Source organism: Notamacropus eugenii, chromosome 3 (genome assembly GCF_028372415.1).
Source record: "Notamacropus eugenii isolate mMacEug1 chromosome 3, mMacEug1.pri_v2, whole genome shotgun sequence".
NCBI classification, from domain to species: Eukaryota; Metazoa; Chordata; class Mammalia; order Diprotodontia; family Macropodidae; genus Notamacropus; species Notamacropus eugenii.
In genome coordinates, this window is record NC_092874.1 from 87,520,932 (window position 1) to 87,545,284 (window position 24,353).

Consider the following 24,353-nt stretch of genomic DNA (forward strand, 5'->3'; position numbering starts at 1 on the left):
TATTTTTTACAATAGTAAACAGGACAACTGAAAGTATTTTTTTAGTCAAAGTTTTATAATTACCAAAAAAAATGAGAGTTCTAATTAGAATGTTATCTAACCTGAAAAGGTTGGCATTTTCCTTAATAAAATTACCACATTACATTATCATCCTTACTTTTAAAATTCATTTGTCTATATAAGGAATTAGAAATGTAACATCCTATTTTTCCTTTTTAATGGATTCCAATATTTACGTGGAACTACTGCTTATCTAACAGCTAAGTTACTGCAATCTATTTCAGATGGAAGAGTATGAAGTATTCCCATTAGCAATGGCTTTGGAGAATTCATTATTGAATTGGTTGATGTGAAGATTTTACTCTATATTTAACTAATACCACTAGATGGTGCAAGGCAATAGTGCACATAGTTTTATAACATGAGCTGTCTTAAATAAGCATTCTCAAGAAGGCAAACTGTATGGGATCACAGATTTACAACTGGTTTCCATATATGGAGAATCTTGTCATTTGAACAAGTATATGTGTTCTCTAAACATGAGATTGTCATCAGGGTGAAACTATAATACATAAAATATGCAAGAGATGTGTAGCAAAAATAAGCTTTTCCAAAGAATGATTATATTTGCTCTGTCATGTTATGTTGTGTTTAACAAAATAAAGTATTTTATTGCTTCCATTTATTGCCTTCCATTTGGAAGAAAACAAAATATCATTTGACTAACCTTTGAAGCAGTCTATATGTCTGATGACAGAATATTAGAGATGATGTACAACAGTGAGGTCTCCCTCTATAGTAAGCCATTTTCCCTACCCCCTTCTTTTGACCTTTGTGCTCCTATGAAAAGATCTTACAAAATTATACTCTTATATAATCAACCCTACTAGCTATCAGCTATTTGTGGTACCCTATTAGAAATGATTTCTCTCAATTTCTGAGATGTACACCAGCCACTCACTGGTCCTTGTTATGTTTCCCCACTTCTAACTTCTGAAGAAAGGGAGAAGTGAAGGAAATAATAAGAATTCTATAACCACTTCTACAAAAAGCCAAGACCTTGGTCTGGAGTTGAGCTGTCATATGTAAGATAAAAGAATCCTACACATTGCTGAAGAAGAAAGATGGGGAGCTCAGTAGGATTAAGATGTGCCCAGTTCAGGCGCAGCCTCTCTAGACTAACACTAATGCAAGCCTTTTTCCTATTATGGCGTAAGTACCACTACATTCAGGCATTGAACAACTGAATTCTCCAGTGACCAAGATTCAGTTGTGTTTCTCCCCAACAGCTATGTCTTATGGTCTGAAAAGCTCTTCCCCCTCCAGAAGCCATGTCTTGTCTCTAGCTGCCTCAAGTTAGTAGCCTTCCCTTTGGAGAGAAAATACGGAAAAACCAAGTTAATCTTCCTAAAAGAATATGTTTACAAATAATAAGAAAAGGGAAAACATCTTTAGATCCATTAGTTTACTTAACATAAACTGAAGGAGAAAGAAAGGAATAAAAGGGGGCAGACAGCGAAATGTTAACAATATCTCATCCCAATCCGTCTTCCATAGCACAGTCAGGACTTAACACATACAAATGGAATGAATGGATAGAGTGTTGGACCTGGATTCAGGAAGACTCGAATTCAGTTTTGCTCTCAGACACTTATTATATCTATGTGACCCAGGGGAAGTTACTTAACCTGTCTGCCTTAATCCACTGGAAAAAGAAATAGCAAACCACTCCAATATCTTTGCTAAGAAAACTCTATGGACAACACTGGCATACTACAGTATGTATACATGGTCTAAGGGTTGGACACTAAACAACAAAAAATTTTCATAGGCAAGTAGATGGATAAGGCATTTATCAAGGACTATATCCCAAGAACTGTTCTAGGAACTGAGAATACAGTAACTACAAGGAAGAAAGACATGTTGTGAAGACCAATGACATTGCAATGAGTAACGTCTTGACTTATGTTTGAATCAGATTTAAGTGAGGTAAAACTGCACAAATCATCAGCCTCACTCTCTCTTCTGGAGTCAGTGATGCCCAATGACAAGGCAGAAGTCAGGACAACTGGCAACAGCCTGGAATGCAGTGGAAGACCTTGGTGTCTTTGATGTATTACCAAGTTCTAAATGCTCCATACAGCACCTGCTTCAGCTGCCTTCATGGCAACACACTGTTCTCATATGCCCGTTTTGCTGAGAGAAGTCTTCCCATGCTTGAGGTAAGCATCCCTCTAACTCTCCAACAGTTTTAAAGCCTACTGACTACCCTCAACCTGATTTAGCTCATCTAGCAAGATGGTTTATAAAGGTGTAGCTGCTCTGCATGCTACAGTTTCTTGGAGCTACTGGTGAGAGTTGGGTAACAGGTGGACACCAAAGGTGGAAGAGTAGCCCTGAAAAGGAAGAAAGACAGCCCCTCCCCTCAAAGAGTTTAAATCTGAATGCACAAAGACAATAAAGGAGAGCTGTAAAGGCTAGGGTTATGGTGTGAAGACCTGAGCCTGGCAAGTTAAGGTAATAACTCACCTATAAGAGCTAAGAAATACAGGAGGGGAGTCAATTACTGAGGGGAAAAGGAAGAGATACTGTTCTTAAAAAAGATGGCATGGCATAGAGCAGGCTGGGAAGAGTTAGAGGGGTTATGAAAACCTAAGCACATTAATGCACTTTTGGTAGAACTATGAATTGATGCAAATATTCTGTAAAGCATTTTTGGAATTATGCAAAAAAAGTGATATAATGTCCATATCCTTTGATCTAGCAATTCCTCTGCTAAGCCTATGCCCCAAGGAAGGTCATTAACAAAAAGACTCTCTAAACACCAAATTATTTATAGTAGAACTTTAGGAGCAAAAAAATAGAAACAAAGTGCATGTCCCACTGATAAGAGAATGGCTAAAGTTAAACTATTTAAAGAAACTATGGTACATGAATGCAACAGAACAGAACAGTAGTATGAGAAACAATAAACATGTTAAATATATAAGAACTGATGCAAAATGAAGAACTCAGAACTACATGACAACACAACAATGCTAAATGCCAAGAACATCACAAAACAATCACACCTATTGTGAAATTCTAATGACCAAACTTGGCTCTAAAGAAGAGATAAGAGAAGGCACTCCCTCCTCCTGCTTCTTTGCAGAGGTGAAGGTCCATGGGTGTGAAACACTGCATATAATGCTAGATCTTTTTTTAAATATACTGTTTGGTTTTGCTCATTTTTTTTTTTAATTTTTCCCCTTTTTAAAAATTTCCTTGTTATAGGGCAAAGATATAGGGGGCAATATAGGTAACGAAAACCAAAGGTCTAATAAAACCTTTTAAAATGTTTCCGTTAAAAGTATTTCCCTCATTATAGAAATTCAGTTATACTAAAATAATTTATTCTCCAACAGCAGGAAGGACCAACAATTTTCTTAAATATTCAGTCCTTTGGACTAAATTTAGCCTCCTCTAAGAAAAATGCTGCTCAGTTGAATAACTGAGAGATGATTATATAGTGATTTTTCTTTAGGGAGATTATTTTTATTAGCAATAATAACTGAAAAACTGGCTATGTGATTTTAAAAATTACATTTTTCAACTTCTCTGGATAATTCAGTTACCTGCTATTGGTACTACACTCTTGGAAAGCACATTGTACAATAAAACAAAAAAGAAATTAAAAATTGTTGGAAGGAATCTCAAGGAAGACCTATGCATTAGGTTGCTGATGGTAGAATGTAATGTTGACTCATTCCACTCAATACTCTATAATATTTTTAACAGTTCTAGGAGAAAACAGACATTGGATAAATATTGCTGAAAATGTTATTGGATTATAGGTTACTGCAAGCTCCAATATTCACATCTTCAATCACTATTCATAAAGCAATAATTATTCAATTGTAATGAATACAGATAAAAGGCAGAGATGAGCATGTAGCATGAGAGAAGTGTCTTTGGTATTTTCTTTTAGCGTAACCAATCTATATTAATGGGGAAAATGCTATTAGCAAGTCATTGCAGTGGCAAAAGTAATTTAACAGAGCAGCTGGAAAACTTTCAAGGTTTTAAAAATGCAGTCTGTTTCCCTGACTCTGTAGCCATAACCATTCCTGAGTTATGCATCAAGATAAAATTGGTTACTCAAATTAAGTGCTGAGGTCACAACGTAATTATTTAAATAACTAAATCACTGTTAAAACTACTTTTACTTTTCATTAAATCCCCTTAAAAATCATGTTTTATCATTGTAGTGACATAAAATCTGACTTGATTAAAATATGTCAGCCTCAGACATTATTGAATTTTCTGTGTCTAATGTGAACCACTTAAAAGTATCTAGATTACTAAGGGAAGGTAGGGATTTTTGGATTATATCCCTTACCCTTTGGTATAAGTTTCAGAAAGAGCAACTACATATTCTCTGAGTGTTACTACCATCAGAGCCAGAATACTGAGATGCATAGGACCTTAACATGAATATTATGATAACAAAGACAGCTTACAACAGGTATCAGTTGTACTTTGGAATTTCATAACTTTCACAAATAGTAGAATTCTCTATCTTCAAAGTAAGTGATAAAGTTTCACTGAGGGCTGACACTTGGTGATATATACTGATTAGTTCTAACAAGAACATTACTCCAGTCCTAGTAAATTTAAAAGGATTTGGTGAGTGGGGAAATATATGGTTTTTCACCTCAAAGACATTTGTTGGAACTGAAGTATGATAATGAGATAAGAGTAAGAAATTGAGTACAACCTTCTTCCAAGTTAAATGGCACAGTTTGGCATATTAATTTAAAGAAATTAAGACATTAAGATTTACTTTTCTATCTATTTTGTAAAAAGATAAGGGGATCAACTGATAAACGGTCAGAAGATATGAATATACAGTTTTCAGAGGAAGAAATTAAAGTTATCTATATTCAGATAAAAAATGCTCTAAATCACAACTGATTAGAGATGCAAATCAAAACAATTCTGAGGTACTACACCACACCTATCAGATTGGCTAACATGACAAAACAGAAAAAAGATAAATGCTAGAAAGATGTGGGGAAAGTTGGAATACTAATTTACTGTTGGTGGAGCTGTTGAGTTGATCCAACCATTCTGGAAAGCAATTTGGAACTATGGCCAAAGGGCTATGAAAATGTGCATACCCTTTGACTCAGCAATACCACTTCTAGAGTTGTATCACAAAGAGATCATAAAAATGAGAAAAGGACCCACATGTACAAAAATATTTATAGCAGTTCTTTTTGTGATAGTCAAGAACTGGAAATTGAGGGGATGCCCATCAATTGGGGAATGGCTGAACAAGTTGTGATATAGGAATGTAGTGGAATACTATAAGAAATGAAGAACAGATGGACTTCAGAAAATCTTGGAAAGTCTTCTATGAACTGATGCTGAGTGAATTGAACAGCATCAGGAACACACTGTTCACAGAAACAGCTACAGTTGTGCAATGACTGATTTTGATAGACTTCCCAGCAATGCAAGGACCTAAAACAACTCCAAAGGACTCAAGATGGAAAACGCCATCCACATTCAGAGAAATAACTATAGAGTTGGAATGCAGAGCAAAGCAGACTATTTTTTCTTTCTTTCTCATGAGTTCTCCTACTCCTTATAATTCTTCTATGCAACATGACTATATGTGAAAATGCATTTAATAGGAATGTATGTATAGAGAGCCCATATCACATTGCATGCTGTCTTGGGGAGGGAAGAGGAGAAAATTTAAAACTTATGGAACTGAATGTTGAAAACTAAAAATAAATAAATTGGGAACTGTAATAATAAAAAGGTAAGGGAATGAGATGATGGGTTTTGGGTGCGAAGCAAATGTTCTAATAAAGATACTCAAGAATGCAGGCACAATTTTTATCACAAGTTGAAGGTATGACTGGCCCTGTGACACTAAAATAGGAATTTATTCATAAAGAGACAAGTTATTAAGTATAAGAAAACTCTCAGAAATAATGTAGAACAGACTTTCTTAAACTTTTTCCACTTGCAACCCCTTTTCACATTCAGGTAGTGTTTGCTGGCACTGTATGGATGTGATGGCATGCACAGAGTGAAGTGTGCACACTGTGTGTTCAGAACTAAGGCTGCAGTAAAATTGTGTGATGCAACATGGATAAGGGCTGCCAGAAACACTTTAGATTTATTATGTGTTTGATTTTTAATTAGCTTTTGGTCATTGTGCATTCAGAAACCTTTTACTGTGGCCAAATTTTTCACGACCCAGGGTCACAACCAACAGTTTAAGAAGCACTGATCTAGAACTACTTCCTAAATGCATTTTTTTCAAACCCTTCCCTAAAGAATATATCTGAAAATTAACCAAATTTGGATTTTTAGAACAATTTTAATAATGGAACTAATTTCTTAGGGGCTTTCACTATCGGAATTTCAGCTGTTCTCATAAATAGATCTAGCTTACATGAGAATCTATAGATCCACCTAAAAACAGGGCAGCAGTCATCTAGGATATATAATGATGCCAATAATAGCAAAACTATTACATATTTATAGTATGGTAACCCTACTGTTATAAGCTTAATTCCTTCAGGTCCTTCTCTGCATATCTAAAAGAACTGGAGAATAGAGTCTCCCTATTGTATGTGTCCTCATGTCTGGAAACCTAAAAAGAATGCTTGGTTTGCTGTTTTGGGAGGCTATGCTGTAAAAATCTGAAGTACAGCTGTAGGCATGAAAAGATATACTTGTATCTTTCTTTAGAAAATGATACATGGCACCTAAAATAAATATTCCTCCATGATAACTCTGTAGCAAGTATCGGAACTAGAACTCAAACTGAGATCATCTCACTCAATTTAATGACTTTAAAAAACTCTTTTTACTACACCACATATCTTCTCATTATAAAAGGAATAGAAATGGGTTTAATCAACAAAATATCCTACCTTCGGGCAAGAGGGCTTCTTGGGTCTCCAGCTGCCTTTTCTCTGAGATTATCTTATATCAGCTCTTCATACATATCTTACAAGTACACTGTTATTTGCATGTTATCTCCCTCATTAGAAATCTGAGTTCCTGGAGAGCAGGAAGTGGTGTGGTTTTTTTTTGTCTTTCTTTGTATCCCCAGCATTCATATAATAAAACAGTAAGCATTTAATAAATGATTGTTGACCGATGACTAGGGAGAACCCTTGGTAAAGTGAAAAGGCTAAGGCTAAATAAAAGAAAGTATAGAATCTACTAAATTTATGGGAGAAATCTATGGATAATATAAACTGATCATAGAAATAGTTTAATAAAAATTTCAGTTAAATTATTTGAAGATCAATATATAACAGTTTAAACAAAACAAAAAAAAACTAGATTGAGTATATCTCTAATATCTGAAGCTAATTAAAGGAGAATAATCAGGTCCTTCATATTTTTCATAATGTTCTTTCTGTGCACTATTGGAGACAATCTGACTACATTTGGCCACAGATCTGACCTATTATAGAAATTGTCTTAGTCACTAATATAACTCAGATGTACTCTATTTTGCTTAACTTTCAACATTATGTGTAACATTAAATGTGTTAGCAAAGAAAAAAATGAAATTCGCACTAACTCAAACCTTCTGAAAATGTGCTTACTAAGTCTAAAACAAAATCAGATATTAACACTAATATTCCATACGGGTCTACGTGGGACTATTGCATCTTCAGTGGTGATTTGAATGAAAGAAATTAGCCTTCTGGATAATGAAGTTGGATTTTCTAACACCTGAAAAACTAAGAAAAGAAATCAAAGTGATCTTGAAAACAAGAGAAATGAAATGTGAAAACCACAATCAATTCCCCATACAAAAAAAAGTCTTGGAACCAAATCTAACTAGATATATTTAAGATTATCAAGAAAAAGCAAATAAGGAAAAATAAAAAACTTTAGAATTGGTTGAAACATTAGAGATGATTTCATGGTCTGTCAGACATAAAGCAACATTTTAAAATTTCCAAATATGTTTGATTTATTGACTACTAGTTTTAAGAGAAACCTTGGTTGGGATGCATCAATTAAAAGGTCAAGAGGACCATAAAACAATCAAAATTTCAGGCTACATGGACAAACTCTAGGCAACATTTACGTTTACCAGTCTCTCAGAACAAACATTTTCTTTCATAAAACTTCTAAAATTGAAGTTGAGAAACTCAGTATGATATTTTTTGACTAAAATTCAGCTCCAAGATTCCCAAGTATGGTTGTGTACTAAAATGCAGCACTTTCATTGACTCAATCAAAACTAACCAAGCAAAATTAATCGGCCAGGCCTAAAACTGTCTATTTTTGTGCAAATAAAGTTGATTAAACTTTTTTACTACTTTTACTTCTTTTTAATCAGCATAGCTGACATGGTAAGTAAATTCTTTTACTAATGCACATAGTTAAGACTTCTATGAATTGTAATCTTATAAATTCATTTGTGGTCACTAGGTTAAATGATTCAATTAGTGCCCGAAAGCTAAGCTAGGACTGTTTAAAGGTTATCTGTTTCTACCTAACTTATTTTATCAGTACAAGATCCTCTTTATGTTATACATATAGTTTTCTCAATTTCTGTGACTAGTAGCAATTTTATATGTACCACCTTTTGTGGCTCATTTGATGAACTTCTCTTCAATGCTTATTCAAAATAATAGATTCTGGAGATACAGATTTAATTGATACATGTATATTACATATGCAGAGATGCATGTTACATTAATAATAATAACTAACAGTATCTAGCATTTAAATAAGATGCACCATGTTCCAGGCACTGTGCTTTTACAACTATTATCTCATTTTATCCTCACAACAACCTGGGAGGTGGGTACCATTATTACACCCATTTTACAGTTGAAGAAGTTTGCAAACAGAGGTTAAGTGACTTGTCCAGAGTTGCACAGCCAGACAGGCTGGATTTGAACTCAGGTCTTCTTTACTTCAGGCTCTAACAGGAAATGGTCCTCAACAACAAACATTTACTAATTAACTCCTAAGGGCAGTTTCCTCAACTGTTAAACTTAAGAGCTCAGGTTTGTCCAGCGTCATTCGGTCAGCTGGTAGCAGGACCTTAATCAGAACTCGTGTCTTCGGACATCCAGATGGGTGAAGCACGGCAGAAAAGACACAGATTCAATGACAGTGAATCAGAATTACAGTGCGGTCATTTAAAAAAACACAATAGCAGAAAATATTAGAGTTATTTCTGATGACAGGAAGTGATCTTTCTACTCTATATCAGGGAGAAATTTCATAAATTGTGGGATTGCATTTTTTTAAAAAGATGGAAAAACTGAAGAAGATCTAGATGAACCATAAAAACTGATAGAGAAAACATATCCCTAAGGTTTACAAGGAAGATTATGAAAAGACTAAGAGATAAGTCATTATTATCTTCAAGGAGACTAGACAGATGTGCTCTCCATCTTTATTTTGTACTAAAGGTACTTCAGAGGTCAATGAGCCCAAGAATTTCTAATGGCTCCAACTAGGTCATCAAGGTTTCTAACTTCAAAGCTTCCATTGTGAAGACACTTCTCTCCTCCTGAAACAACCCATTCTACTTCTTAATACTTCCTACTGTCATGAAACCTTTTCTTTACATCAAACCTAAATCTGCTATGATTTCTATGGATTCCTCTTAATCCTGCTCTCCAAGATTAAGAAGATTAGGTCTCTATGGTACCTTTTCCATATTATAACACCTTAAATACTAGAACACAACCATTATGTTTTATCACTGCACCCAAAAGTGGCTTCTTTAGGGACAAGGGGGAGACTAGACATGTGATTTCATAAGTTTAGGCAACTTCCAATGAGGTAACTCCCTCTAGCAATATAGAACAGCATGTGCTTTTCAACTCAAGTCTTGAGAGCTTCCCAGGTCACTAACAGGTTAAGTGCTAAGCAGTTCAGAGTAAGATAATCACTGATTATCAGAGGTAGGTCTTGAACCCAAGTCTCCCTGACACTAACACCAGCTCTCTAACAACTGTACCATCCTGCATCTCCTTTCTTTCATGTCCCCTTTTAAAGTCTTCTCAACTTCCTGGTTAAATATTCTCAGGTCTTTCAACAATCAATCTTGGTCACTCTCTTCCTGACAATCTCTAGCTTATCTATATCTTTCCTAAAATATGGCACCCAAATCTTAACATAGTACTATTTCCAGCTGATTGAAAACTTTCTGAATCCTATCATTCAAAGTATCGGCAATCCCTCCTAGATTCATATTGTCTGCTAATCTGACATGCATATCAATCTACACCTTCATCCAAGCCACTGAAAAAATGTTGACCAGCACAGGACCAAGAATTTATCTTTTTGTATGATTTGTTCTTAATGAAGCCATGAAGTGGACATTATTTCCCCTCCCCCCCAGAGCCCCTGGGTTGAGAAATGTCTGTTGAGTTTCTAGGCAGGATTGGGCCTAGTAGCCACTTACTGTTAGTGGCTACACTCTCTGTTGTACCCCTTTGCCTAGCAGCTGCCCGGGCCCCCCTCTCTGTTGTACCCCTTTGCCTAGCAGCTGCCTGGGCCCCCCTCTCTGTTGTATCCCTTTGCCTAGCAGCTGCCTGGGCCCCCCTCTCTGTTGTGCCACCTTGCCTAGCAGTACCCAGGAACCCCTGTCAAAACTGTTCTGTGAAAAATGTGTGCTATTGGAACCACAAGGCTGTACCGGGAAGTGCTAAGATGCTTAAAAGGCACACACACCTTTGTTCGGGGCTGCCTCTTTGGAGGACAGCTGCCGGCTAATAAAGACGCTCCCAAATTCTCAATTGACTCTTGCCTGTCTTTGTCTCAGTCTGTCCATTTCAGCCATGCTGACTCTTTTTGATCACTGTTTTCTTTGTGAAGTGGTCACAAACACAGCAATAAAACTAGTAGTATGCTCCAGAATTTTACCACTAGAAGTCAAGCTTACTCACCTTGAGTTTACAAAGTCTACTCTTTTCCATTATTTGAAAAAGCAGCTATAGTCTTTATTGAAAAATCTACCTTTCTGTACCTTACTACCCAATGATGCTAGTTCTACCTTCTCAGACCAAGCAAAACACTGCTAGTACCTCTTCAATATGACAGCCCTTCAAATATTGGAAAACACTTATCATATCTTCCTCTCTTCTCCAGGTCAAAAATTGAAGCTTCTCCAATAGATCCTTATTATTATGTGCTTCAGCAAGGGCTTCCAGAGCTGATTTAAGAAGCCAGAGCAAGTTGTGATCATGAAATAGAAATCTTTTTCTTTATTTCTAAATTGATAGTCACCATTAGTGATTATTATACTCATAAATTCTGAAATAACAGAGGCTATACCTTTATTGAAAATGACACAAGTGTGATTGAACAATGTGCCTTATCTCCTCTATTTCCTAAAGGCAACAGGGATTGGGAAGCAATCATTAACTTTCTATGAAAAGAAGAAAAAAAGAGACACCTCAAATGCCCCAGTCTTACCTGTGCCTCTCCAAGATCATTATTCACCACAGTAAAGTTTAGTCCAAGCTCCTCCACATCACCTTCATAGCTCTTGAGGAAAAGCAAATTTTTGTACATTTCAGGATCTAATGATGCCAGGTGATGAATATCCACATCAGCACTTGTCCCAAGCAACTTGGAAAGGAAAAAACCAGCAAAGGGCAGCTCCACTAACATGTTTTCATAGAGAGCCTATAAATGAGAATGATCGACAATACGTTGAAATTATTGAAAATCTGCATTTACAAAAATGTCCATACCCTCTACCCAAGATGTCAGTACTAAACATAAACCCTGAAACATCCTATATCTACCAAAATATTCACAGCACTACCCTTTATGGTAGCAAAGAATAGTAAACAAATTACATGCCTACTGAATGGGGAAATTGCTAAACAAATTATGGTATATGGATGAAATGAAATATTAATGTGTCATAGGCAAATGCATATGAAGAATCCAAGGAAGTAAAGGAAAACCTAAATAATCTGAAACAGAGTAGAGTAAGAAGAACTAGGAAAACAGTATAGACAAGCTCTACAATAATATAAATGAAAAAAATAAAACTGGATGCTGTCAATTATGATAATTAATCTTGACTCTCAAAAAGAACTGAGAAATCCCTTCCTCATCCCCCACCCCTGCCTTCATTGCTAACATGAGAGACTACGATAGTGAATATTGTAATACTGTCAGACATGATCAATGTCTGGGATGATTTTGAATGACTTTTTTTCAACTGTCTTTTAAAACCTTTGTTATAAGGAATGATTCACTGAATAAGGGAATACTTGGAATGAATGTGATGTAGAAACAAAAAGCATCAGGGGTGGAACCAAGATGGTGGAGCAGGAGGACAGGCCTATAGAAGCTCTCCCCAATAGCCCATAAAATACCTGTAAAAAATGACTCTAAACAAATTCTAGAGCAACAGAAGCCATAAAACGACAGACTGAAAGAGATTTCCAGCCCAAGACAGCCTGGAAGGTTGACTAGAAAGGTCTACTGCACTGGGCATGGAGCAGAGTGCAGCCCATGGAGTGCAGCCCCGCCTTGGTCATGTGGTACTGCCAAGATCAGGACCGGAGCAAGCCTGGGGGGCCCCGGCAACAGCTGCGGTTCCCAGATTGCTCAACCCACAAATGCCAAAGACAGCTTCAAGGATGAGGAAGATCAATGCATACCATCAAAGGAAGATCTAAAAGTCAAGGCTTCTGCATTCAAAACCTCCAAAAAAAATATGCAAAGGTCTCAGGCCATGGAAGAGCTCAAAAAGGATTTCAAAAATCAAGTAAGAGAAGTGGAAGAAAAACTGGGAAAAGAAATGAGAATGATGCAAGAAAATCATGGAAACCGAGTTCAGATTTCCCTCCCCCCGCCAAAATAGAGCGCTTCATCCCTTAAACTTAAAATTCAAATACACAAAGTTTAAAATCCAAATGAATTTTGGGTAAAGTGATAAAATATAATCATTAATTAATTTCCATTCCAGACCATCTACCTCATCATAAAAAATATTTTTAAAAGGATGAATCTTAAACTATTTGTTTGATATTCAAGTCAATAGACTTCAAAGGTAGAAAGCTTGTTTATCTCATTTCTTAATAGAATTTTAGAATTAGATGGGTCCCTAGAGACTATTCATCACTCCATTCTCCATTAGTAACTGTTTGGTTTCCATTTCACTGAATAACAAGGTCTCATTCCCCAAAAGTAGATCATTTGAAATCTCATCACCATGGAAGGATGCCTCAGATTTTTAAGTCTATACCTTCTTAACTCATTCAGTGAGGCCTGGAGGATGGAGTACTAAACTCCTCTCAAAGCTTTCCTAAGTCTGTTTTCTCCAAAAGATTATCACCCAATGTCTCTACTGTCTCTCTACTCAAAGGTTAATTCTATTATGCTCTGGTCCAATGCCTTTCCACCAACTCCTCAAAGACCTTGCTGCTCTCTTCATTACGGATTGGCTCCCTATTATCTGACCATAAATGACTGGATTTCTGCCTTCCCCCCTCATCATCTTCAACCTCTCTTCTGCATTTGATACTGATGATCACTGTCTCTTCATGGATACTCTTCTCTCTTGATTTTCATCATAACACTTTCTCTGGTTCTCTTCTTATCTTTCTAACTACTCCTTTGCAGGCTCCATTCCTAGCTCATTATCCACCTGGTCCATAAAGGTGCATGTTTCCCAAGGTTTTGTCCTAATGTTCTCCTATGCAGATGACTCACAGATCTGCATCTCTAGCTCCATTCTTTCTTTAAAGCTTCAGTTAGATTTCAAAAACTCCCAACAACATATTGGATATTTCAAACTGGGTATCAGAGACATCTCAAACGCAACATGTCTAAAAAGAATCTATTTTCTTCTTCTAAACTCCCCTACTTCTGTTGAAGATATCAAACATTCATCAAGCATATCAGCTTCACAACCTCAGTATCACATAACCATGAACACTGATTAAACAATGACTGTATGCTAGGTTCTGGAAATGCAAAGAGGAGAAACCAGTCTCTACCTGCAAAATGGTTATATGTTAACAGGTAGACAACAATTACATACCTTATATATGAAATACAAGGAGTTTAAGTTAAAAACTATCATTAAATACAAGGCACTATGACAAAGAGGAGACGAGGAGTTAAGGAGATCAGAACAAGCTTCGTTTATAGGATAATATTGCAGGGAGTGCATTCCAGGAATGTAGATGTCCAGTACAAAACCATAGGGATGGGGCACAGAGTATGAAATGTCAGGACAGAGATAGGGCCAATCTAATCATACAGCAAACACCTTCAATCAGATTCTCTTTACCTCTTGCCTCGATTATTACAACAGCCCCCTATTCAGTATTCCTAATTGGTCTCCCCACTCCAATACATTCTCCAGACAGCTGTGAAGGTTAACTTCATTAAATGCAGAATTGATCCAGTGGCCTCCTGGTACCTTCAGGAAAAAGATGTAAACTTCTTCAGAATGCACTCTTCTTCTTATTTCCACCTTCCAGAATACTCTTTTTTCCTTTAAGGCTCTCTAAGTACCATTTTGTGCATCACTTCTTAGCATATTTTGTGTCTTAGCCCTCTGTGGCAGTCTGGGAAAGCCAATTGGTTCCTTCTCAGAAAAATGTCTCCAGGTATATAAAATAAGATACTTAGAATTGAAAGGAAATCAATTATATTGAAATAGTTATCAAAATATTTTTTTAAAATCACACACAAACTCATAGCCTTGAGGCTAAGTTCTCTTGTTCTGTAAGAAGCTTTCCTTGATTCCCCTAGCTCTTACTGCCATCCCTCCCAAACTATCATGCATTTATTCTTTTTATATTTATTCTGTATATATGGATATAGGTTGTTGAATTAGGATGTAAGTTCCTTAAAAATACAGATTGGTTCACACTTTGTAGCTGTATGATGCCCAGTCCATATGAGAGGCACAATAAATGTTTGTTATTTGAATGATACAAATGGAGTGACATATAAACATACCAGATATTGCCTATTCAGAGAAGAGTACAGTAGGAAAACTAACTTCCTGACCCTAGACACTTTGATTCCCAGTGGCAGTGGACTAAATTTTGGTTGCCACATCATACTGTTAATTCTTCTACTCCACTAAACCTCAAAGCCAATTCTCTTTTTTAAAAAAAAATTTAACTTTTTTCTATTAACAAAAACCAAAATTTTCTCCCTTTTACCCAAACCCATTAGAAAAGAAAACAGAAACAAAACCCTTGTAAGACACACACACGCATGCACATGCACCCACACAAAGAGTCATGTCACAATTACTTCATCAGCAATACTAAAAAAAAAATAACATCTCATTCCACAACCTGGAGTTAATTTTCTCTTTGGCAGATGGTAGGTAGCATGCTTCTTCAAAGGTTTTTAGGAGTCAAAGTCCTGAACCATTTCTCAAAATGCTAGTTAGTACTAATTTCACTCAAAACACTTATTTGTGAGGCTGACTTCTAGACCTAGATGGAAGATTTTGTTATGACTAATTTCATCTTACTAGATTTGGCCCTACGTTCTAGACCATAAAGACCTTTTAAAATTTTCTGATTATTTATAAACTTAACAATGAAAAACAATATGCCTAATTAAACTGACTTAGTAAATATTTCCATTTAATTACTTTTAATACATTAAAAAAGAACTTTTCAGGCACTTCAAATTTCTACCAATACTCTTTGTTCCTTTTCACTTACCTTTTCCTCTTCTATGGTCATAGAGCATATTCTGATCCTAAAACACAGGTCTGATCAAGTTACTCCTGCTATTCAATAAACTCAAGTGACTCACTCTCACCTCTAGGATCAAATACAAAATCCTGTGTTTGGTCTTCAAAGCCTTTCATTACCTAGCCCCCAATCTACCTTTCCAATCTTCTTACATCTTTCAAGCTGCTGCCAGGTACACTTACTCTAGTGACACTGGCAATTCCAAGAACAAGACACTTCATCTCTGGCCTCCGGGCATTTTCCCTGCCTGTCTCCCATCCCTGGAATTCTCTCCCTCCTCAATTTTGCCTACTGGCTTCCCAAGTTCTAACTAAAATCCCCTCTTCTACAGGAAGCCTTTCCCAATCCGTCTAAATTCTAGTGCCTTTCCCTTATTTATTTCCTCTATCCTGTTTATAGTTTGTACATTTTTGTTTACTGTCCCCTCAACTGGATTGTATGCTCCTTGAGGGAAGGGACTATCTTTTATCTTTTTTTAAATCCCTAAAGCTTGTAACAGTGCCTGGCACATAGCAGGTACTTAATAAATGTCTACTGACTGAATGAGAGAGCAATGAAGTTGAAGTAAGAGCTACGTTCAAGTTCTGTCTCTACCACTAAGTAAGAAATAAACATCCGAGTCTCAGCTTCTTCTTTATGAAATACATGGCACTAGCTACTTTAGTGTTTTAAGGATAAAAACAGTCAATGTAAATAAAGTGCTTTGTATCCCATAAAGTATTATCTACGTGTTAGCTACTATCCAAATGTAAGCTATTACCATCACTACTCCCATTCCTAAACCTATACTCATCATCTGTAACTAAAGCTACCGATCAATTCCTCTTCTATTAGCCACAAACATGAATGTATAATTTTTTTAAAAGGTACTAATGGTTAAAGGCATATTATTTCCCCTTTTACTATGAGATATCCTATATGGGTTACCCAATTTCTCTTAGATAAAACAAAACTTTTGGCAGGAGATATTAAAATAAAGCTTAAAGCTCTTAACTGTTTTGTATTATTCTAAGACAGGGATTCAAGTGTCCCTAAAGTTGCTTAAACTTTGAAATGTTTAACCTCATCACATCCATGTAGATCATTTGGATCCACCACTAATGCTATATGAATAATGAGTCCAAAGCTAAAGTGAGCAGTCTACAGAAAACTGCATGATTTATTCAAGGTGTTGAAGGCAAACCCCTCACTTGTGTAGCTGACTTTAAAAGTAAACTGGAAGTATAAATCATCGATGTTCAATGTATAAGGTCAATGTTTGCCATTCCTGCATTAGTAACAATAAACCATTGTAATTCTTTAAATATATCAGAGCTACCTGAATTTTAAATGGAAATCCCATCTGTGAGTCATAAAATGTAAATGTAGAGGTATAATTTTTTACATAAGGCAGGTTTAAACCTTTAAAGCATTTAATATACAAGCACTAATAAATGATAGCACTAAAAACTATGACTGCATCAGCTAAATGGATTATAAATTAAATTTCCATAATGTATGCAAGTTAGATACAAATGCAAACATAAATCAAGGTATTTTCTAAACACAGGTTAATTACACAACTTCAAAAAGTGTCTATTTTTATGCAAAATAATCCACTTAGCATTTTTCATATTGGTCTTAATTCTTGGCCACTTGCAACATTTGCTCCTAGAAGCCTATCAATAATTTCATGACACGAAAAAATAGCAATAGGTATATTGAAGAAACTTGTAAGTTATTTTTCAAGTGTCTGTCTTTTATGAGTGTTTATTGCTAGAAATTGTGCCAAGATGATTTGAAATAAAAAGGATTAATTATAGAAGAAGCCTTTTAATATAAGTAAGTGCAGTAGCAATGCAATTAATGCAAATTGTGGCGCTATCAGGAGAATAAATGTGAACAACATCACAGGCCATTTCTGTTTGCTGCCAAATAACTTTAGTAATTTACTACATTAAGAATCAATAAAAAAATAATGCTTTTCAAATGCATCACTATCAATCTTCAGGTACTTCTAAAGTGAACATTTATAACTTAATCTAAAAACTATATAAGAAACAACGTCCTATTTTAAAGGCATCTTAATTGTACATGAAGATAATAATTTTAATTATTTCAGGTTATACTAGTCAAATATCTTCAAAAACAAAAACATAAAGGAAAATAAAGAGGAATAACCAGTCAACCTTCTAAATATTTTAAGGTAAAGGTCTGTTAATATATTAGTACTTGAAAATTACATTACCCAGCCTAGCTTTTGTTTATTTGCAATAATATGTAAACTCTAAATTCTTAATGGCAAATACTGTGTCTATTCTTTATTGTGTGCCCCTAATTATATAACATAATACATCACATTTGTTTGTACTAAATAAATATTTGATCCTCTCTTACATTTTTGTAGATTTTACTCATATCCTTCAAAAAGCTCAGATTGCTTCCTGAATTCTTCCCCAGATAATTTACAAAGAATTCTTTCTCTTTCCCCTGAACTCCAATAGGGCAGTTTTATCTCTAACAGTTATCTGGATACTTAATCAAAACCTTTTATTGTTCTTTGTTTCCTGTTGGGTGGAGCTTAAAGTTGAGTGCATCCCCGAACCCTATGGTCCTCAGTTTCTTCATCTACAAAATAAGGAGGCTGGACATCATGATTTCTAAGGTGTCTACCTTTTAGCTTTAAAGTATAATGATCAGTAGGAAACCCTAATGAGGGGACTCTCCTGGAGGACAGGATCTATTTTCTTACATTTTTGCGTGTAATCTGCTACTAAGACAATGCTTAGACCCTGTAGACACACATTATTAAATACCTGTTGAATTATACTATGTTTTAGAATAATACAATTTTATAGATGTAAAGAATCTAAGATATCAATTAGTCTCATTTCATTTTTTATCGCTGAGGAAAATGGAAAACAGAAGAATAAAGTTAAATGACTTTCCAAGGTCAAATTATTACAATTAGAACTGCAAAAACCATATTCCATTCTTATAAATGCAACAAAAGAAAATTCTCTGGCCAAACTTTTCCTACAGAAATCTGATCTATTAATGCTGTTAATATGTGACAGATTATTTTTCTCTAGGAAAAAAAAGGGGGGGTTGACAGTAACAGATAAAGAATACCCAGGAATACCATACATTCAGCAGGTTTCTTGGGTTTTTTTTTTAAATCACTAGTATTTATATGCCATTTTAGGGCCTGAAAAGAGCTTTACCAATATTATTTCACATGATCTTCACAACAACATTAATATGCCATCCTCATTTTACAAATGATGAAATTAGAGCTAAGGATGGCTAAGTCGGCTGCCCAGGGTCACATAGTTAAGTGTCTAAATTGGGATTTGAACTCAGATCTTCCAGACTCCAAGTCCAGAACTCTTAGACACTGAATCACTGAGCTGCTTGTAATCCAAAGTTAAGACCTAGGATTTCATGGGTTACTACAAGTATTATGTAAGGCATTACAAAGCAACTGTCCTGCATACTCCTGGAGGAAGTTTGAGGTTAAATATAAAATAAGGAACAACAACAACAAAAAGAATTTTGGAGAATCTAGGAAATCTAAGCATTCCTCGTCTCACAGCTATGCTTCCTCTCCAAACTCCAAAAAGGACTAAGCCAATTCTAATTAGAACAACTAAGTCCTTGCTAAATTCACACATTATTTGAAATGAGAACAGAACTCTCCCTCATTCTCCTTGAGGGCTGGATCTATATATTTGTTTATTTTTAGTCTGGACAAGTAGTTTCATTTGCAAAAAGAATGTTCCATATGAAAAACCTCCCCACCACCAATTTATATGGATAAGTTTGCCTTAAGTTACAATTCTTTAAAAGATTTTCTCCAGGCAATAAGTTGCTTAAAGAGACAAGACTGGAATTTATCTCTTCCTTATCTTCCCTAGATCTAAGTTCATATGCAAAAGGTACCCTAGGTACCATGGTATCTGAATGGGTAAAATGATAGACTAAAATGATACCTTATAGGACATTTTTCAATTATAAGGAGGTATTACATGAAGCAAAACCTTCACTCATCAGGCTTCATTAAAAAAGGTGACAAATTAGTATACTCAAATATTTTAAATCAATTCCGATAAGCTGCAAAATTATCCAAAAGGGTACTGTTGCTAATAATAGAATGCCATCATCTTTATTCTATAGGAAGCTGAGGTCATGTGAAGCCTAAATATCATTCTTTTACACAGTAGATATGATCCTGGAAAGTTATGAGTAAAATCAAATCGCAAATGCCACCAAACGTAAGCAATATTTTAAATTCAAGGAAAGGGGAATCTCACTTAAATCTCCTTATATCTAGGTTCATAAAATCACAGACCAAGATTTGGAAAGGACCTTAGAAGCCATTTGGGTCAATTCCCTCATTTTACGAATAAGGAACTGAGAAATCCAATGAAATTAAGTCATTGGCACACTGTTGCAGAGGGCAGCAGGAGGGTTAGGGTACGAAGTCAACTTCCAGATCCAGATGAGGTCCTACTAGAAAGGGTACCTACAAAGATTCCCAAAGACTACGACAATGAAAATATTTAGGTGGTGGAATTAACATTTAGAATCCAAAAACATGTTGTGCATTAAGAAAAAAGTGACCAAAACTCTGCTGAAACAATATGTGTAGATTACAGTCAAATTTGAGCATAAAAAAACTTTTTGAAATAGATGGCTAGAATAACAGGATACTCATCTCTGGACAATAGTCAAATAAGCATTTTCACAAGAGTGAGAGAATGATGGTCTAATTCTTGGTGGCTTTTTGTTAACATCAAACACACACCTGTCACAAGGGGCAAAATTCTCAGATAAGGCAAAGTCATTTGTAAACAGACACTATCCTTGATTTTCTGCCTCCTGGAGAAGTTGAAGGTCAACATAAGCAAGACTATAAAAGCTATAGCCATTTTGGATAACAATGTTTCAAAAGAAAGCTTGTGTGCGAAAATTTGCTCAATTCAAAGGAAAAAACTAAAATTGATTGGAACTTTGTGATAAATGGAGACTGAAGTAGAGACTGAAAGTTGAACATTACCTTACAAAAATCTGAGTTTGCATAACACCGCTCAATTTGGCTGAAAACTATAGCCAGATCAAGATTCTCAACAACACAGACCTTGAGTTTTTAGATTCAAAAGGTCATGTTCTAAAGGAAGTATTCAGTAAGAAGGTGAGTAATTTTCAAAATGAAAGCATTTTTCCCCTGACTTTAAATTACCAGCATTCTCTACAACAGAATATAATACCCTCAGCAAATTAACTAAATACTTATTTAATACTATTAAATATACAGATTCCCAATCTTTGACAACTTTAAGAGTGGATTCTATGAAAATACAAAATCAGAAATCATGATATTTCATAATCTGTCAATTAAACTTCTGAAAAATATTACCCAGATATGAAATAATTTGATTTATAAGCATTCCATTCAAATTAAATCAATATTCTATAGTCAGAAAGGAGCCATTTTCAAATAGAATTCAAATATGATAAAGGCTTTACTTCAATAAATATTCTGAACTTAATTGACTTAAATGGACCTAGGTGCTTCTAACTGTGAAAAAAGATCAAGATGCCATTACCACATACTTTAACTGTTTATTTATTCCCTGTCCAGAAGCCTGATTTACAGGCAATAAAATGCAATCACTACACAAACCAGAAGAAGGAATCATCTGCTAATGGAACTTTTAATTGAGAAGTGACCAGTGACATGAGGTAATTCTTCCCATATAGGATTACTCGTGAAGACCTCTTTGCACTTTATCACGGTAAACAATCACTAACATATGCATTAAAGAAAATTTAAATACATTATGACCCAATAAATATCACAATCAATCAATATATTCTTTTCTCTCCTTGAAGATTTAATGTTTAAATACCACACTATTAATATTATAGCATACTCTTTTAAGATCGAAACTGTACTTACAATGTTAATACAAAATTTAACCATTTGTAATCAAATAATAATTGGATATGTTAAGCAAAAGATCATGGAAATCATGATCAGCATAATCAACTAATAATTCATATGTAGTAAAACCAACTGAATGGACTCAAATCAACCAAAACTATGATGCTCATGAAACTTCATTTGTTTATTTATTGCAAAACTAGTCCTTCAATTATATTAAGGAGTAAGCCAAAACAAAGTCTGACATTAAAGAGTGTCTCCACTTTGCTTGTGTGTATATCTCTTTGTATACAAACACATATACTCTCTCCCCCCTGAAAGACAGCATTCAAAACAATTTCTTAAAACCTCATAATGACAACAACCCTTCAAAATATGATTAAGGTTTAGAAATTCATAGTGAAAATTCATCATCAAAACAATAAATAACATGAAGGGGCAGTCAATCTGTAAATAGGAAAAAATTCAATTTATATTTGGACTATACTCATTAAGGCAAAGCTATTTTATTTTTTAAAATATTTAAAAGTCTGAAAGAAAAACATTTTCAGTTAAAATATTGTCACAATAAGAGAAGAGGGAAAAGGCAATATAAAAAAATTTAATAATAAAAACTAACATTTATAGGGGGATTTAAAGTTTGCAAAGGTCTCTACAAACATGAGCTAAACAAAAACCCTCAGAGAAAGGTAGTACAACTCGTATCATTTCAGTTTTTCAGAGAATTTACACTAGAGCTTAAATGAGTGGCACACAGTCACCAAACGGACTATCATGAATAAGCCTCAAAGTCCAGCACTACACTACACTAGACAACAATAAAGAAGACCCAAACAGCATTGTCACATTTCCTAGGGCTTGATGGGGTAGGGCTAGCTTACAAAATAGAGGCAGTAAAATTGTTCAGTTATCATTTTGTTTCTATTTCCTCAGGAAAGAAAAACTTTCTCTCTTGAAGTAACAGAACCAAAAATGACTGACGGGAAGTTGACAGCCAAACTAAGAACAACTAGCTGTCCTTGATGACTTAGTCAACTGGTAAAGGAGAACTATATCCTCAGGTCTTAAATAAAGAACTGGCAGGTTCAGCTGCTGAGACACTGTCACTGATATCTAAAAGGTCATGCTAAATGAGCACTATCAATCCTAGCATCTTTCAAATAATACTAAAAATCCAACAATTCTCCCAAGCTCTTATGCAAGATGAAGCAGCTGTCCTCCTCAAAACCAATTAGTACTGGTTTAAAAATGGCAGATGATCACCAGAATAGATTAGGGACAATAGAGCAGTAAACAAAAGAACATACACAATTGTAGCACTTGAGGAACTCAAAGACTCAAACGACTAAGGTAAAAAGAGCAGCAGCTCTCACTTCACTATGCTAAGTGCTTTATCAATAGTAGTTCGTTTAATGGTCAAAATACCCACAGAAATAAGTGCTATTTTCCCCCCTATTTTTATAGTTGAGGAAAGTGAGGCAAACAGAAGTTAAGCAATTTGCACGGGGTCTTACAGCTATGAAGTGACTGAGGCCAAATGTGAATTCAGATATTCCTGACTCTAGGCTCAGTGCTTGATCAACTATAGCCACTTCACTATTTAACAAAAACTGGGGTCTAAGCCCAGAGGTCCATTCACTGCGCCACCTAGAGGCCTTAGTAGGCAATTAACGTTTATTCACTGAAAAGTCTTAGTTGCCCTTTTGCAGACAATAGCTAGCTCTGTGTTTCAACGTGATTTTACTTACCATATTAAGGAAAAGTCTATTTTCATGAATTTAAACATAAATCACTACTAGAGAAATGCAAATTAAAGCAACTTTGAAATTCTACCTTATGCCCATCACACACTGGTAAAGATGACAACAAAGGAAAATATCCTTGGGATGGAGGGATGCTGTGAAACAACAGGGATGCTCATACACTGCTGGTGGAACTGTAAGTTAAGTCATTCTGGGAAGCAATTTGGAATCATGCTCCAAAATTCCCTATTGTGTCCATACCCTTTAACCCAGAGATACCTGTAAACAGGTTTATCCCCAAAGAAACTAAGGGAAAAGAAAAACATATATACAAAAATATTTACAGCACCCTTTCATTATAGTTAAAAGGGGGAAATTAGGGCTGCCTACCAAATGAGGAATGGCTGAACAAATTATAAAATGCAAATGGAAGGGAATATAACTTTGTTGTAAGAAGAAATGACAAGGGGAAATTTGCAAGATGGCTAATATGGAAACTTTTTATGTGACTTCACATGTGTAAATGATATATTACTAGCCTTCTCAATGGGTAGGGAAAAGGCAAGAGAGAGATTTGGAACTCAAATTTTTGAAAAAATGAACACTAAAAATAATTAAATGAAAAAGGAGGTAAGACTAATAGTAAAGCGAAAAGAAGCAGAACTGTTTGTACAATGACTATAATAATTTTTGAGGAAAACAATTTTGAAAGCCCTAAGAACTCTGATCAATGCAATGGTTATAACCATGACTTCAGAGGACCAATCATGAATCATGTTTCCCATATTCTGACAGAGGTGGTAACAAAAATTTTCAGTGATGCTGACAAAATTTTCAAACGTGGCCAATGTGGAGATTTGTTTTGACCAGGCTTATAAGTTAGAGGGAAATGCTTTTACCATTATTTTTCAAGAGGGGATGTCAAAGAAGAAAAGAAAG

General features: G+C 35.2%; 1 protein-coding gene across 3 annotated transcripts in view; it reads right to left on the reverse strand.

Moving 5' to 3' along the window:
- The window catches only part of UBE3C (ubiquitin protein ligase E3C), a 176,909-nt gene that overhangs the window by 35,041 nt on the left and 117,515 nt on the right, over nucleotides 1–24,353 (reverse strand). For all 3 annotated transcript variants that reach the window (XM_072652095.1, XM_072652094.1, XM_072652093.1), the window contains exon 19: nucleotides 11,470–11,682. In XM_072652095.1, coding sequence (XP_072508196.1) covers nucleotides 11,470–11,682 — 213 coding nt within the window. The remainder of the gene's footprint in view (nucleotides 1–11,469; nucleotides 11,683–24,353) is intronic.